The 16935-nt window shown below is 33.1% G+C and overlaps 1 protein-coding gene across 7 annotated transcripts in view; it reads left to right on the forward strand.

Annotated features, from left to right (window-relative positions):
* The window catches only part of CSMD3 (CUB and Sushi multiple domains 3), a 1461887-nt gene that overhangs the window by 155794 nt on the left and 1289158 nt on the right, over nucleotides 1-16935 (forward strand). For all 7 annotated transcript variants that reach the window (XM_070802767.1, XM_070802766.1, XM_070802772.1 and 4 more), the window contains exon 2: nucleotides 10201-10423. In XM_070802767.1, coding sequence (XP_070658868.1) covers nucleotides 10201-10423 — 223 coding nt within the window. The remainder of the gene's footprint in view (nucleotides 1-10200; nucleotides 10424-16935) is intronic.

Raw genomic sequence — 16935 nt, forward strand, 5'->3', positions numbered from 1 at the left:
GAGAAAGGACACAAACTACCAATATTAGGTATAAAAGAGGAGAGACGCAACACAGACCTTACAGACATCAAAAGATAATAAGTGTATGTTATGATTAATTCTGTATGCATCTGTTTAACAACTTAGAATGCACCAGTTAATTAAACACACACACACATACTGTATGAAATAAGTAATATGTAATAGCCCTAAGCCTTATAACTATTAACGCAATATTTCATAATAACAAAACTCCCCTAAAAGAAATCTAGTGCAGATGATTCGATGGATAATTCTAAAAAGATTTAAAGATGATTTAACATTAATTCTACATAGTATCTTCCAGAAATACAAAAGGAAGGAACACTTTCTATTTAATCCTTATAAAGCTGACACTATAAATTTCAAAACTAGATAAACACAGTACATAAAACTAATATCCCTTATGAATATATATGAAAAAATATTAGCAAACAGAATTCAACAATATAAAAAATGATTGTAGTATAGCATGACCAAATAGGTTTTATTACAAAATTGCAAGAATGGTCCTATCTTCAAAAATCAATCAGTGCAATCCATAGAACTAAGGTTAAAAATGAAAAATCACTGCTCCTAATGCAAGAAAATAATATGAAAGGTATAAATATTAGAAAGAAAGAATTTAAAATGTCCCTTGTTGGGGTGTCATGATAAGCTATATAGAAAATCCCATGGATTTACTAATAGACTCCTAGATTTAATAAGTGACTTCAGCCAGTCACAGATACAAACTAAACATTTAAAAATCAATTATAAATTTTATATTCTAGCAGTAATATGTGGAGAAGGAAATGGCAACCCACTCTGGTATTCTCGCCTAGAGAATCCCATGGAAAGAGGAGCCTTGTGGGCTACTGTCCATAGGGTCGCACAGAGTCAGACACGACTGAAGCGACTTAGCATACATGCATGCATTGGAGAAGGAAATGGCAACCCACTCCAGTATTCTTGCCTGGAGAATCCCAGAGACAGAGGAGCCTGGTGGGCTGCTGTCTATGGGGTCGCACAGAGTCGGACACGACTGAAGCAACTTAGCAGCAGCAGCAGCAGCAGCAATACCATGTGGATGTCTTAATTAAAATAAAGTATCATTTATATTAAGAAAAAATAAACTACTTAGATTTGAATCCAACAAAACATGTCCAGGGATTGTCTGCAGAAAGCTAAGCAAGACTGAAGAAAGAAAGCACAGAAGATTCAAATAAATGGAGAGAAATATTGTGTTTACAAAATGAAAATCTGAACATAGTAAAAATATCTGTTTTCCACAAAGAGATATATAGGTTTAATCTGAGCAAGATTTTTTTGTGGATATAGATTAGATCATGCTAAAATATATTTGAAAATGCAAAGTAACTAGATGAGCTAAACCATTTTGAAAAATAATGAAGTGGAAGGAATCAGCTTGATTTTAAAGCTTCTTTTGTAACTACTGTGATAAAAAATGTGGCACAGGCAGTAGATAGGAATAGACAGGAATAGAACAGAGAATCAGAGATAGGCCCACACAAATATGCCCAACTAATTTTGACAAAGCTGTAAAATTATTTCAATAGAGAGAGAAAAATAAAAGACTTACCAGCAAATGGTGCAACAACAGTTGGACATCCAAAGACAATAAATAAATAATAAATAACTTTTATCTAAGTCTGATGTATTATACATAAAAAATAACCAAAATGGATCACAACTTGAATGTGAAACCAAAGTCTACTAAACTTACAAAAACGAATAAGAGACTATTTAAGATCTAGAGCTTCAAAATAAATTCTTAGCATTTATACCAAAGCAGGATTTATAAAATAAAAAATTGATAAAGTGAAATTCATCAAAATTAAAAAACTTTTACTGTGACAAATATCCTATTTAAAGGATGAAAAAATCAGTTACAGAATTTGAGGAAGATTTGGAAATCACATAGTTGAGAAAGTACTACTATTCAGAAGACATAAAAACTCTAAAAATTCAACATTAAAAAAAACTCTAATTATCTAATTAGAATATAGACAAAAGTCATTCCTTAAACTTCATGTTAACTTAAAAAATCTTAAAATTGAAAGCTTATTTTAAAAGTTAAGCTATTCAATTTCCTTCTGATTCCCCCCAAATTAACTTTCTATATATTTAAGAGTTTATTTTTGAACTCTCAAGTCTTTTAAGTTGCTTATGTCCATCCCTATGCCAGCTTTACACTATGTTGATTGCTGTAGCTTAGCTTTGCAATATCTTTTAAATTAATAAGTGTGAGTTATCCAACTTTGGTTTTCTCTTTCAAGATTGTTTTGGGTATTCTAAGTTCTTTATATTTTAGTATGATTTTAGTATAGTTTGTCAATTTCAGTAAAAAAAAAAAAAATCCCTATTCCTCCTAGGGATTACTTTGAAAAACTGTTAAAATTAATAAATCTAGCAAAGTTATGGGATACTAAATCAACATTTAAAAGTCATTTGTATTTCTAAGTACTCACACTGAACAATCTAAAAGAGGAAAGTAAACATCAAACCACTTATAATAACATCAAAAAAGAATAAAACACTTAGGAATAAACTTAACCAAGGAAGCAAAGACATGTTTTCTGAAAACACTGCAGAAAGAAAAAAAGTTTTAAAAAACACATGCAAAAATTGAAAGACATCCCATGTTCATAAATTTGAAGACAATATTGTTAAAATTTTCAGATTGCCCAAAGTGATATACAGATTCAATGCAAACCATATCAAAACTCCAATGGTATTTTTAAGAGAAACAATAAAATAATCTAAAAATTCACATGGAACTACAAAGGATCCAAATAGTTAAAACAATCTTATAAAAGAAAAGTGAGGCTGTAGGCTCACATGTTCTGATTTTAAAATATATTACATAACTCTAGCAATCAAAACACTATGGTACTAGTGTAATTATAGAAACATCAACTAATGGAACAGATAGAGGACCCAGATGTAAACCAACACATATATAGTCAGCTGACCTTCAAAAAGGGTGTCAAGAATACACAATGAGGAAAGGAAGTTTCTTCAACAAATGGTGTTGGAAAAACAAGATATATGTAAGAGATTTAAATTTGATCTTTAATTTGCACTATACATAAAGATTGACTCAAAATTGATTAAATATTTAAACATAAGACCCAGACTATAGATCTCCTAGAAGAAAACTTAGGGGTAAAACTTCTTGACATTGGTTCCAACAATAATTTGTTGGATATGACATCAAAAGTACAGGCAATGAAAATAAAAATAGACAAGTGGGATATATCACAGTAAAAACTTCTATAAAACAAGAAAACAGAGTTAAAGGCAACCTATGGAATGGAAGGAAATATTTGCAAACCATATATATGATATCCCAAATTTACAAAGAACTTATGCAGTTCAATACCTAAAAAACAATAATTTAAAAATGGGCAAAGGACTTGGATAGACATTTCTGTAAAAAAGACAAACTAATGGCCTACAGCTATATGCTGAATATCACTCATCATCAGAAAGCTGCAAATTCAAACCACAAGGTCTATTCATAGCTATAGGATGGCCATTACCAATATCTATATCTCTTTATATATGGAGAAATTGGAGGACTTGTGCACTGATGTGAGAATGCAAAGCAGTGCAGCCACAATAGAAAACAGTGTAGAAGTTCTTCACCCTTGAAGAACCTAAAAATAAAACTACCATGTGACCCAGAAATCACATGGTCATTTATTCAAAAAATTAAAATCAGGATACTAAAGAGATACTTGCATTCTCAAGTTCATTACAACACTATGCATGATATCCAAGAAGTAGAAAAAATCCATATATACATTAAAGGGTGAATGAAGAAAATGAGATACATATATATAATAGAAATCAACTTTTAAAAACAAGAAAGTGATGTCATAGGCTATACGATGATTGAACCTTGAGGATATTATGCTAAGTGACGCAAGCAAATTATAGAAGACCAAATAGTATTATGATTCCACTTATATGATATTTTCTAAAGTAGTCAAATTCAGAGAAGCAAAAAGTAGGATTTCAAGGGTTAGGGGAATGGGAAAATCAGGAGTTATTTTTCAATGGATATAGCGTTTCATTCAAGTAAGATAAAAAGTTCTAGAGAATTCTGTCTAAAATATACACTCCAAAATTGGTAAGAGGATATATTTCATATTATGTGTTGCTTACCACAGTAAAAGCTTTCCAGGTGCCTCAGTGGTAAAGAATCTGCCTGCCAATGCAGGAGACACAGGTTCAATCTCTGGGTCAGGAAGCTTCCTGGAGAAGGAAATGGTACACCATTCCAGTATTCCTGACTGGAAAATCCCATAGACACAGGAGCCTGGAGGGCTACAGCCCATGGGGTTGCAAAGAGTCAGACACAACTTAGCAGCTGAACACACACACACACCACAATAAAAAGGGTAATTGCTACTATTGAATTCATTACAAGATTTTATCCCACAGATGTTATGTGTCAAAAAAGTGTGGGTTGGGCGGGAGAAATCTGATCAATATAATTGGGCACAAAAGCCCAACTACAGCAGATAAACACAAATGCGAAAAAAAAATTAAGCACAAGTATGAATGTTGTTCTAGCATGGAACTTAGCACAAAAGAAAACAGAAAAAATTATAAAATATTCTAAAAATAGGCACTACATTATTCTGTAGTATGAAGGAAAGGTAAAATATGGACTTGGAAGTAAAAAAGAAAATATCTAAAAAATCTATGTTGTTAACTAAATTCTTGTTGCTAACATGACCCAAATTATGGAAATTTTAGCTGTTTTTCCAGTATAAATTGACTAAATGGACATTAAATGTTAAGATGTGAAAAATATAACAGAAGACATTCAGAAACTGTCAAAGACTGAATTTATGGAATTTTTCAATACCAGTTTTAAAGACCAGATTGCCATAAACACGTACTGAACTATTTAGACTAAGTTTTGCTTTCACATGTTCTCATAGCAAAGTGTGCGTACCCTGATCATAGCACTTATTCTATACTAAATAAAATAATCTATATTCCCTTGCTATCTCATTTTGTAGTTTGTCATGAAAACAGGCTAAGATTATGTTCTTTTAGTAATTTTATGCTGAAAGCATTACATAAATGATGAATAGATGAACAAATATTGAAGAGAGCTCATCAAAGGGGATGGGGCTTCATGTGTACTATAAAGAGCAGCAAGGACTTGTGACTTTATGACAGCAATGAATAAGCAAAGTTGTTTAATTTAGAAATGTAAAAGTATATGAATGGCAATATGGATTACCGATAAATAACCAGAAACCTAAGCAACTGTATCCTAAAAGAGAAGTAAGAAAAGGTAAAGTAGCCATTGAAACATATGTGAAGGATACAACAAGGCAATTTACAAAAGATGAATAATAAATGAATTAAAACATAAGATATTTGATTCCAATACTACTCAGAAAAATACAAATATAAAATAGAAAATATGCTTTTGCCTTGCAAAATTTGCCATGTGAAAAAAATCTAGTATCACTGAAATCAAAAGGGTTGGAAGTAGGAAAAACTTAATAATCTTGTGATAGCAGCAAAAATTTTTACCTTCTTGAAGATAGTTTGGCTATCCTCTAAGTTTAAAATTTAGTACTCTCATTTCTGGAATTTTATCTGCAGGATATATCACATAACCACACAAGGATATATGTTCAAAGTTGTTTTTTATACACATGAAACTACAAAGAACGAAGCCATCAAAAGAAGATATGTTAAACAAATTATAGTACAGGTATACCATATGCCATTTAACTATGTAGTCATTAAAAAAGGAAAGTACTGGACATATACATGTGAATCCAGAAAAATATCAGTGATATTTTACAAAGTTAAAAAATCCAGGAAAAATATGCTTTAGTATGACTATTTATAAAAAATATATCTAATATATAGAAATACACACATATCTGCATGAGCCAAGAAATGACCTGAAAAGATTAGCTAATAACATTGACTAACCTGTTTTGCTTTGAAAAACTATTTACTTCTAACCTTCTGTGTGTGAAAATTATCAACCTTCTGTTAGAAAAATGTACTTTATTATTAATACTGTGATGTTTAATCAAACATATATTAAAAATGAAAATAAAATGAACACAGATAAGAAACTTAAAAATAAGTGTAACTCCTAATTTGCCTAGAGAAAAAAAAAAGAAAAGCAATTGAAATGCATGAATCAGCAGGCCCTTGAAGAAGTAGTGGACAAAGCTGAGCATGTTATTTTAGGACATATGTCCTTTTTCTAAAACCATCAGGAATATGGGGCTCGAAACTATATAAAACAGCCCATAGATCAGATTGCAGCTGAAGAGATTCATGCTTGCATTTAGTTATGAAGTTCAAATTGGAAGCTGTTCAGGCAGAAAACTAATAGAAATGGGTGATAGCTAATTAACCTAAGGCTTCAAAGTAATTGCTCTGCAAGAAGCAATTTTAAAAGGGGCTTTTCTCTTTTTTTTTTTTTTTATTTTTGAAAATCATAAAATGCTCTGTATGACTCGGGCAAATGAGTAAAAACATAAGTATACAAACGAATACTGAATTTTTGAAAATTTTTGCCTCATCCAACTTCTTGGCAAATTTTAGAAAAAGCAAAAGAATCACAAGACCTATGCCACATATCACATACTGAATAACCCATGCTCTCAACTTTGTTGTATATAAAGATAATCAGAGTATATTACTGAAGTCAATGTGGCTAGGAGGATAGGGTTATACTGATTAATCCAGTTCTGAGCCATTCACTTCACCACTAGTCAATTGAGTCTGCTACTCCAAAGCATATAGCTATTTAGTGGAGAAGTGACTCCCCTAGCAAAAGCAAGGTGGTCATATGGAATGAATGGACAACAACCCAAATTAGCCTCCATGTGCCATAATTTACAACTCTGGCTTCACATCTTTGATGAATGGTTCCTTATACTTAAAAAAAATAGTTATACCTTTATTATATGTACTCATTCCTTCTGAGAGAGAGGCATCCCTAATGTCCTGCATCTCTACACCCAGTTCCAAACACAGATACTTGTGTAGTATGGCATTCTCTCATCCCAAATTAGCTGGACATCTCTCACAGCTTCATGGTACCTAAACTTCATGTAGGATGCATAGATGTGGAAATGAAATCTGGGAATTCTGATGAGAAATGATGAGAAATTTTCATTATAATTTCTGAAACTGAGGCAGGAAAGACAGGACCAGGACCAAGGACAGTCTCCTCAGGTAAAGGCTTTAGGAAGGAGAGAAATATACCTCTTTGTTTTGCACTTAATGAAGCCATAACACATGGAGGAATGACATCTAAAACAGAAACTTCTTAACATCTGAACAAGAAACTCTGACCACAAAAATGGAGGAGCACATGCAGATAAAAATGTAGCTGATGACCCTATTGGACCTTCCACGTGTGGCACTTGGAGGGGGAGATTTAAGGGAAAATGACTCTTAGATTACATGTATAGTGGTTACAGGAGACAAATGTACAAGACCAGAAGCCAATGCAACCTTGGGCAATCCAGGCAACATCTCAACCATCCCCTCAATGAGTATTCCACCCCTAATCAAAAAGACCCTCCATCCAGTCAAAGGGCTAAAATAAGATAAAAAGAGGAATCAAGAATCCTGTAGTGCATTCCTCTGTGGCAAGGATGCCTGTACTCTTCCTCTTGTAGTGTGTAACTTTTGCTTTAAGCTTAATAAACCACGTATTTGTTTTCTTTGCTCCTCAGCCACAATGTGGGGTGTTTGTGTGTTTGTGTGTGTTTATTTTTTCCTTGGTGTTTTGTGTTCCTTGTCCAAATTCTTTTGGACAAGTTAAACAAGAAACTGGACCTTTGATAAGATTTTCTGGTATCAAAACCATGGCTGCCTGGCTCTAGATCCAAGCTTTAATTTCATGTAGACTAGTCTAGGGGCTTCTCTGATAACTCAGCTCATAAAGAATCTGCCTGCAATGCAGGAAAACCCAGTTGGGAAGATTCCCTTGAGAAGTGACAGGTTACCCACTCCAGTATTAGGATTCCCTGTTGGCTCAGAAGGTAAACAATCAAATGCAATGTGGGAGACCTGGGTTGGGAAAATCCTCTGGAGGAGGCCATGGCAAACCCTCCAGTATTCTTGAGTGGAGAATCCCCATGGAGAGAGGAGCCTGGCAGGCTACAGATCATGGGGTCTCAAAGAGTCAAACATGACTGAGCAACTCTCCACAGACCAGTCTAGATAAATGTTGGGGACCATATTTTCTGATAAATCTTTGATCATTTCATTACCCAATATGACTACAGAATATCATATATTTATAAAAAACTCTTTAAGAAGCATGATATTTTTTCCAGGTATTTGAACAGTTAAGCTCTCAATAAAAACATCTATTTCTGCTTTATTGACTATGCCAAAACCTTTGACTGTGTGCATCACAATAAACTGTGGAAAATTCTTCAAGAGATGGGAATACCAGACCACCTGATCTGTCTCTTGAGAAATCTGTATGCAGGTCAGGAAGCAATAGTTAGAACTGGACATGGAATGACAGACTGGTTCCAAATAGGAAAAGGAGTACGTCAAGGCTGTATATTGTCACCCTGCTTATTTAACTTCTATGCAGAGTACATCATGAGAAATGCTGGGCTGGAAGAAGCACAAGATGGAATCAAGATTGCCGGAAGAAATATCAATAACCTCAGATATGCAGATGACACCACCCTTATGGCCGAAAGTGAAGAGGAACTAAAAAGCCTCTTGATGAAGGTGAAACAGAAGAGTAAAATGTTGGCTTAAAGCTCAACATTCAGAAAACGAAGATCATGGCATCCGGTCCGATCACATGGGAAATAGATGGGGAAACAGTGGAAACAGTGTCAGACTTTATTTTTGGGAGCTCCAAAATCACTGCAGATGGTGACTGCAGCTATGAAATTAAAAGACGCTTACTCCTTGGAAGGAAAGTTATAGATAGCATATTCAAAAGCAGAGACATTACTTTGCCAACAAAGGTCCATCTAGTCAAGGCTATTGTTTTTCCAGTGGTCATGTATGGATGTGAGTGTTGGACTGTGAAAAAGGCTGAGGGCTGAAGAATTGATGCTTTTGAACTGTGGTGTTGGAGAAGACTCTTAAGAGTCCCTTGGACTGCAAGGAGAACCAACCAGTCCATTCTGAAGGAGATCAGCCCTGGGATTTCTTTGGAATGAATGATGCTAAAGCTGAAACTCACCTAATGCAAAGAGTTGACTCATGGAAAAAAATCTGATGCTGGGAGGGATTGGGGGCAGGAGGAGAAGGGAACGACAGAGGATGAGGTGGCTGGATGGCATCACTGACTTGATGGACGTGAGTCTGAGTGAACTCCAGGAGTTGGTGATGGACAGGGAGGCCTGGCGTGCTGTGATTCATGGGGTCGCAAAGAGTCGGACACGACTGAGTGACTAAACTGAACTGAAGCTCTCAATAATTTAAACTTCCCATAGAACTAGTAGGAAAGTTCTTAAGATGGCAGCAGTAAGTTGTTCAGGATTCAGTTTTTCTCAACAACCTTTGGTGTCACTCCAGTATGGTTAGTTTAGGATTTTGCTCTAGTCAAAAGATCAATTACATAGTTTTGTTGTTGTTGTTGTTCTGGGTTTTTTTTTTTTTTTTTTTTTTAGGTCTGAGCCATTTATACCTCTGCTAGAATCAGAGTGGGACAGATTTTTCTAAGGTGCATTGTTTACATGCTGGAGATTTGCGTACACAAAAATGTTAGCACAATTTACTAAGACAAACTTCAGTTAATATTTCAAGACCCAAAATGCATACTAACATCATTAAATTTAAATGGTTGTGTATGAGTGTCCACAATTTGATTGGAACTACTTCTAGGATTGTGCTTGCATGTTAGATCATGTAATGGATAATGAATCAGTAGTATGGAGGATTTTATTTCATCAACTGGTTTGTAACTAAGCACAAGTTGTATGATAAATAACATGTCTTCTAGTATTTTGCTATTGGTGCTTTCCTATTTAAAAAATAGATAATTTACCTAATTCTTAAATTGTTATTTACAAAATTATTGTAGCATGGGTCTTAGAAAAAAAAAGGCTTTTTTTTTTCAGAATAATATGTCTTCTAGATTGTTCTTGTTTTTATTAATAATATTAATGTCTATTTATTTGTCTTTTATTACAGGATTTATTTATACATGTGGTGGAACTTTAAAAGGACTGAATGGCACTATAGAAAGCCCTGGTTTTCCATATGGATATCCAAATGGTGCAAACTGTACGTGGGTAATAATAGCAGAAGAACGAAATAGAATACAAATTGTTTTTCAGTCATTTGCTCTAGAAGAAGAATATGACTACTTATCCTTATATGATGGACATCCTCATCCTACAAACTTTAGGACAAGGTTAGTGTATTTTGAATGGAAAAATGGATGGACATATTTAATGGGTAAAAGAAGTTTATTTTACAAAAGATGCTTAACATTTGTGGTGAAATTCAAGTATTACTCCTTTGGAAATATATCGTCTTATGAACAAATGAGCTCCATAGTCTGACTTCAGAACACTAGTAAATTATCTCTCCAAAAAGTGAATTTAAATTGAATTGTACCCCTTTAGAGTGGTTAACGGAGAAGGCAATGGCACCCCACTCCAGTACTCTTGCCTGGAAAATCCCATGGACGGAGGAGCCTGGTAGGCTGCAGTCCATGGGGTCGCTGAGAGTTGGACACGACTGAGTGACTTCTCTTTCACTTTTCACTTTCATGCATTGGAGAAGGAAATGGCAACCCACTCCAGTGTTCTTGCCTGGAGAATCCCAGGGACGGGGGAGCCTGGTGGGCTGATGTCTATGGGGTCACACAGAGTCGGACACGACTGAAGTGACTTAGCATAGCATAGTATAGAGTGGTTAAAGATATTTTGATTTTTAAAATTCTTGCCTCATGGTTTCATTCTTTATGGGCATGACTTTTAGTAACGTGAAAGCATGTAATGCATCTTTCAGTGGTATGTGACCAATTTTAATATACAATAATATGCAAAATATTAAAAATCAATGTTTATATAACAGAATACACTAATTTTAGATAATGTGTATAGTTTATAAACTTTAAATATCTGAGAAGTAAACCCTCTTACATCACCAACTGGGACATTCATGATTCTGTCCACACAAACCAAATTATTTATTTTTAAGTTAGTTAATAAAACAGATATGAAAACTAACTGGTACCCTGACTATTTAGAAGTGTTTCTTCAGTATTTCATTTTAGTATATCTAGACATAATTTATGCTGTATTGTCAAGAATTCTTTTTAAACATAAACCAATTCTAATTCAAACCAACAAATTTAAAATGTCAGATATCACATGTTTCATGTAGTCCTAGATTTTTACTAATGTGTGCATATTTTCCTTAACTATAGTGTACTGTCTTTATTGTAATTCAAAATATTCTAAGCAGATAATTTATAAGAATTAGAAACCCTTACATACTTGACTATGCTTGAGTTATGATTCTATGATTCTGTTATTTTTCCTAATAGTTGATTCTGTGTATTTGTCTTCCTGATCTACAGGAATAAGATTATCAACACTAAGTTTTTATACATTCATCGGTCTTCCATATTTTTTGCACTGATTTTTCATATCTTACATAAAAATTTGACATATATTATCTTCACTTTTACTAAGAAAACACGTAATGTATAGAGAAGATATTGGACCAGGAGATAAGGCTTGCATATTAGAGCTAACTTTGTTGTTCACTGGCTGTTTGAGCAATCCACAACAGCTATTCTTGTTTAAAATGGAAGGAGGTAAAAAAAAAATAAATAAAAAATAAAATGGAAGGAGGTAATAATAATGAAAATCTGTCCATCTCACTATATTCATTTGAATATCTCATGAGATAATGTATATGAAACTGCTTCATAAATATATAATATTTTTAGTACACATTTCAACTGTTTGCAGTCAGAATGACAGTTTAAAATGTCTGGAGTGTTTCCAAACACGTTTGTACAAAGATAATATCACTAGATTGATTACAGATTAAATTCTATTTTTCTTTCTTTCTTTTCTTTTTTTGCTCTACATTTATTTACTGAAGATTTCTAACTTAATTTCTTACTTCATTTTACACTGTTAAATTCATAATATCTATTTATTTCAAAGATATACAGTATGGCAGACACATCAACAGTGCTCTTTCATTGTCATTGCCAATATCGTTAAAAGTTCCATGTCTTTTATTAATGATGCAGTCAAGATAGTGTGTGTGCCTGCCTGCACTAGTGGCAGTGTGTGGGTGTTTGCTTTCACCTAGTGAGGCCATGAAAGAAAATGGAAGACACTTCTCAGACTATCAGGTCAGCTAAATTAATGTAAATAAAGCTAGAAGCACAAAGGTTTTGTGTATTTCCTTTACATTAGCAATGTATGCTATTATCATTGTGTAAATATGGAAAAAATAAAATTCTCCAAATGTTATCTAATAGTTTTAATCACTCCACTGATAATACTGTTTGTACAAGTATCTATCCTCTGTAGATACACTCAAAAATGAGAAAAAAAAAATTATTTTATCCCCATCCTTCTTTTTTAAGCAACTGTCACCTCTGGGAAGTTAAATGATGCGATTCATGGGGTCGCAAAGAGTCAGACACAACTGAGCGACTGATCTGATCTGATCTGAAGATGGGGAAAATAAATTTATTGTTCTCATTCTTTCTTTCCTAATCTGTAAATGGGGAATAACAACATTAAATTTACAGAGCTTTTATGATGAATACAGTGTAATGAAAGTTCAATAAAACAAATCTTAAGCATTTATTAAGTGATTCCCCTGTACCTGACACTATATCTTGTAATTGTTACATTTAATTTCTCCCCTGTTTAAATAATGTGAAAACACCCCTATTAATATCATCATTTTACCATTTGGAAATTGGACTTATATTACTTGCCCAAGGTTAACACTGTTAAAAGTAACCAGAGGCAGGATCATCACTGCAATGCAGATTTGTCTGAGTTCTGAGATTAAGCTTATAAATAAATTAATTAATTATAAAACAAATTATATATAAGTATGATATATATATATATATATATATATATATATATATATATCTCCATGGTTTGTTTATTGATTAAAGCCTATTTTTTCTTAGCAATATTAGGTAAAATTTAATGAATGAGATAAATGAAAAACAATAAAAAACAACTGAATAGTAGAACATACAAAGATATAAACAGAAAGATAAAGTATAAGTTTATTCTTGGTATGAGTTTATGAACTCAAGTACATTCTCTATAGCATTTTGGTTATTGTCAGTATATAATATATCTGTTGGTCTTTATGCTTAAAGAAATACTGTTGCTAATATTAGAGAACTGATTTTAATTAGCAAGACTTGGGGGGAAAAATCCAGTATGTATCCTACAGCTCCTTCCAGACTGTGTTTGTACACAGTCTGCTGTTTGCTTAGAAGCCTAATCTGCTCCTGGCAGTTTGATTCATTTTTGTGTCTGTTCTTTGACTCACTGTTTTCTTGCTTTTTCTTTCTCTCACATCCTCACTTAATACATGTCCTTATGGTATGCCTGCTGCTTTCTGTCTTTCAGAAATTGATACTCATATATTGTTACTTTCCATGCACTCCAATAGACTTTTGATAAACAGCTTTCTATACTTGCCTTGCCTGGAGAAACCCAGGGACGGGGAAGCCTGGTGGGCTGCTGTCTATGGGATCACACAGAGTCGGACACGACTGAAGTGACTTAGCTTGGCTTATACTTGCCTTGTAAGAACACAGAAAAGATGATCTATAGGTCTTATCATTCTTGCTTGTATAAGAGATATATTCAGTTTTGTAATCACAATTTTATTTTTTTAAACTATTTTCTAAACTCCAATTATTGATGATTCTGCTTGTTTTTATCTCATTGTTTTAAAATTTATTAAATAAAAATTGATATTGCTGGCTGAATTTGATATTTAAATAGCAATGTACCATTGGAAAATTCCTTTATAATTATATCTTTAGCTTAAAACAAATTTGGTCTAGATGTGAAAAGAACAATTGTAAGCTTTGTTTACTTTTTATTTTAATACTGTATTTTCTCAATAAGAAAGTTATGTGCTGTTGCTTAGTCACTCAGTCATGTCTGACTCTTTGTGACCCCATGGACTGTGGCCCACCGGGCTCCTCTGTCTATGCGGGTTCTCCAGGCAATAAAACTGGAGTGGTATCTCATTGTAGTTTTGATTTACATTTCTCTAATAATGAGTGACATTGAGCATCTTTTCATGTGCTTGTTAGCCATATGTATGTCTTCTTTTGAGAAATGTCTCTTTAGGTTTTTTGTCTACTTTTTGATTGGGTTGTTTGCTTTTCTGGTATTGAGTTGTATGAGCTGCTTGTATATTTTGGAAATTTATTCTTTGTCAGTTGTTTCCTTTGCTATTATTTTCTCCCATTCTGAGGGTTGTCTTTTGCCTTGTTTGTAGTTTCCTTTGCTGTGCAAAAGTTTTTAACTTTAACTAGGTCCCACTTGTTTATTTTTGTTTTTATTTCCATTACTCTAGGAGGTGGGTCATAGAAGATCTTGCTTTGATTTGTCATCGAGTATTCTGCCTTTGTTTTCCTCTAAGAGTTTAATAGTTTCTGGTCTTACATTTAGGTCTTTAATCCATTTTGAATTTATCTTTGTGTATGGCATTAGGTAGTGTTTTAATTTAATTCTTTTGCATGTAGATGTCCAGTTTTCCCAGCACCACTTACTGAAGAGGCTATCTTTGCCCCATTGTATATTCTTGCCTCCTTTGTCAAAAATAAGGTACCCGTAGGTGTGCGGGTTTATCTCTGGGTTCTCTGTCTTGTTCCACTGGTCTATATTTCTGTTTTCATGCCATGTTGTTTTGATGACTGTAGCTTTGTAATTTAGTCTGAAGTCAGGAAGGTTGATTCCTCCAACTCCATTCTTCTTTCTCAAGACTGTTTCAGTTATTTGGGGTCTTGTGTTTCCATATGAATTGTAAACATTTTTGTTCTAGTTCTGTGAAAAATATCATTAGTTATTTGATAAGGATTGCATTGAATCTGTAGATTGCATTTGGTATTATAGTCATTTTCACAATATTGATTCTTCCTACCCAGGGACATGGAATCTCTCTCCATCTGTTTACGTAGTCTTTGATTTCTTTTATCAGTGTCTTATAGTTTTCTGTGGAGTGGTCAATGGAAACTTGCTGTAAGATTAGGGAACTCAAACAGGGGCTCTGTGGAAGGCTGAAGGGTCAGATGGGGAGAGAGATTGGTGGGAGGTCCAGGAGGGAGGAGATGTGGGTGTACCTATGACTGATTCTTATTGGTGTATGATAGAAAACCACAAAATTCTGTAAAGCAATTATCCTTCAATTAAAGTATTTAAAAAACAATTAAAAAAATAATAATACTGGAGTGGGTGGCCATGCCCTCCTCCAGGGGAATCTTCCCAACCCAGGGATCAAACCCAGGTCTCCCACATTGCAGGTATATTCTTTACCATCTGAGCCACCAGGGAAGCCCAAGAAAGTTATACCAAGATGTAAAAAGAAAAAAAAAATCACTCAATCTCATGAAACAGAGACAGATATATTCATATATATAGGACCATACTATGTATATTATGTTCACATTTAATCTCCTTGCAATAATATATACATAAATTCACATGTGACTAGAATTTTTATAAGCATCAAGTTTAGTGGCTGTTTGTCTTACTATAAGCATGATTATTTAATTATTCTATTATAAAATATTTTGTTTTTTGCCTTTCATAATTAATTCATATATAAGCATTAGAATTAATTCAGACAACAGGCTCACATCACGACCCCTAGATGAAAAGAATTCTGGAAAAATAACATTTTGTTCTAACCTCAATCATGAAAAGTGGCAAAGAGAAAGCTCAGAATCAGTCACATGACAGAAGATGTCATAGCATCAAAGTGTTTCATTCACATATTTTACTATTAACTTCAGTTTTAAGAATGTTATTTCTGTAAATAATTTGTTTGTAATTGAAAGAATAGGTTTGTAATTTAAGAAGAAAAAGTATATGTTGTGGCCACTACTACACACCATGACCATCACATGAGGATAACCATCTCCAGTTTTTTTAATGACAACTTTAGAAATTATTTATACTTCAGATATTTATTTGTAAATTTCTTTTAAATTTTTCATGGAAGATCTGTTTCTATTCTTTCACTGTGAGCCTATGTATGTCCTTAAAACTAAATGAGAAAAATTGAAAGCATATTGTAAATAATAACAAAAGTAATAATGTGTTGATATAAATTCAATGAGTATCATACAGAATCTAAAATATAAAAAATTGTATTCTAGTGCTAAAGGGCATAAAGTTGGAAAATGAAGATCCACACTATATTCAATGTTAAAATGACTAAATTTTATAAAGCTCTCATTCTTTGGAATCAAAATACAGAATTATCAAAAACTCCTAAAGTATTTTGGGTTATTTGGAAAAACGATATAGTATTTTGTCAAACTATCACATAGAAATTACAAGGAAAATATTTAAGTATAAGAAAAAAGTTTAAGCTGCAAAATTAGAATGCACAATAAAAAGTAATAATTAGAATGTGGTATTGGCTGATATAAGAGTAGAAGATATTTGGAACAAATTTTATATGAATTTAGAGAAATAGGAGAAGATTATATCACACAAGATACTAATATAAATATGAGAAATATTTCCTATCATTATAATACATGAAAAAAATTTTAAAGAAAGACATAAGATATGGTTCCATGAATAAAAACATTTTCTGTGATCAAAATGTATAGTGATCAAAATATATATCAAAATAAATATTTAAAGAATTATCAGAAGAAATAAAAATTTG

This window comes from Bos indicus, chromosome 14, assembly GCF_029378745.1.
Source record: "Bos indicus isolate NIAB-ARS_2022 breed Sahiwal x Tharparkar chromosome 14, NIAB-ARS_B.indTharparkar_mat_pri_1.0, whole genome shotgun sequence".
Classification (NCBI taxonomy): domain Eukaryota; kingdom Metazoa; phylum Chordata; class Mammalia; order Artiodactyla; family Bovidae; genus Bos; species Bos indicus.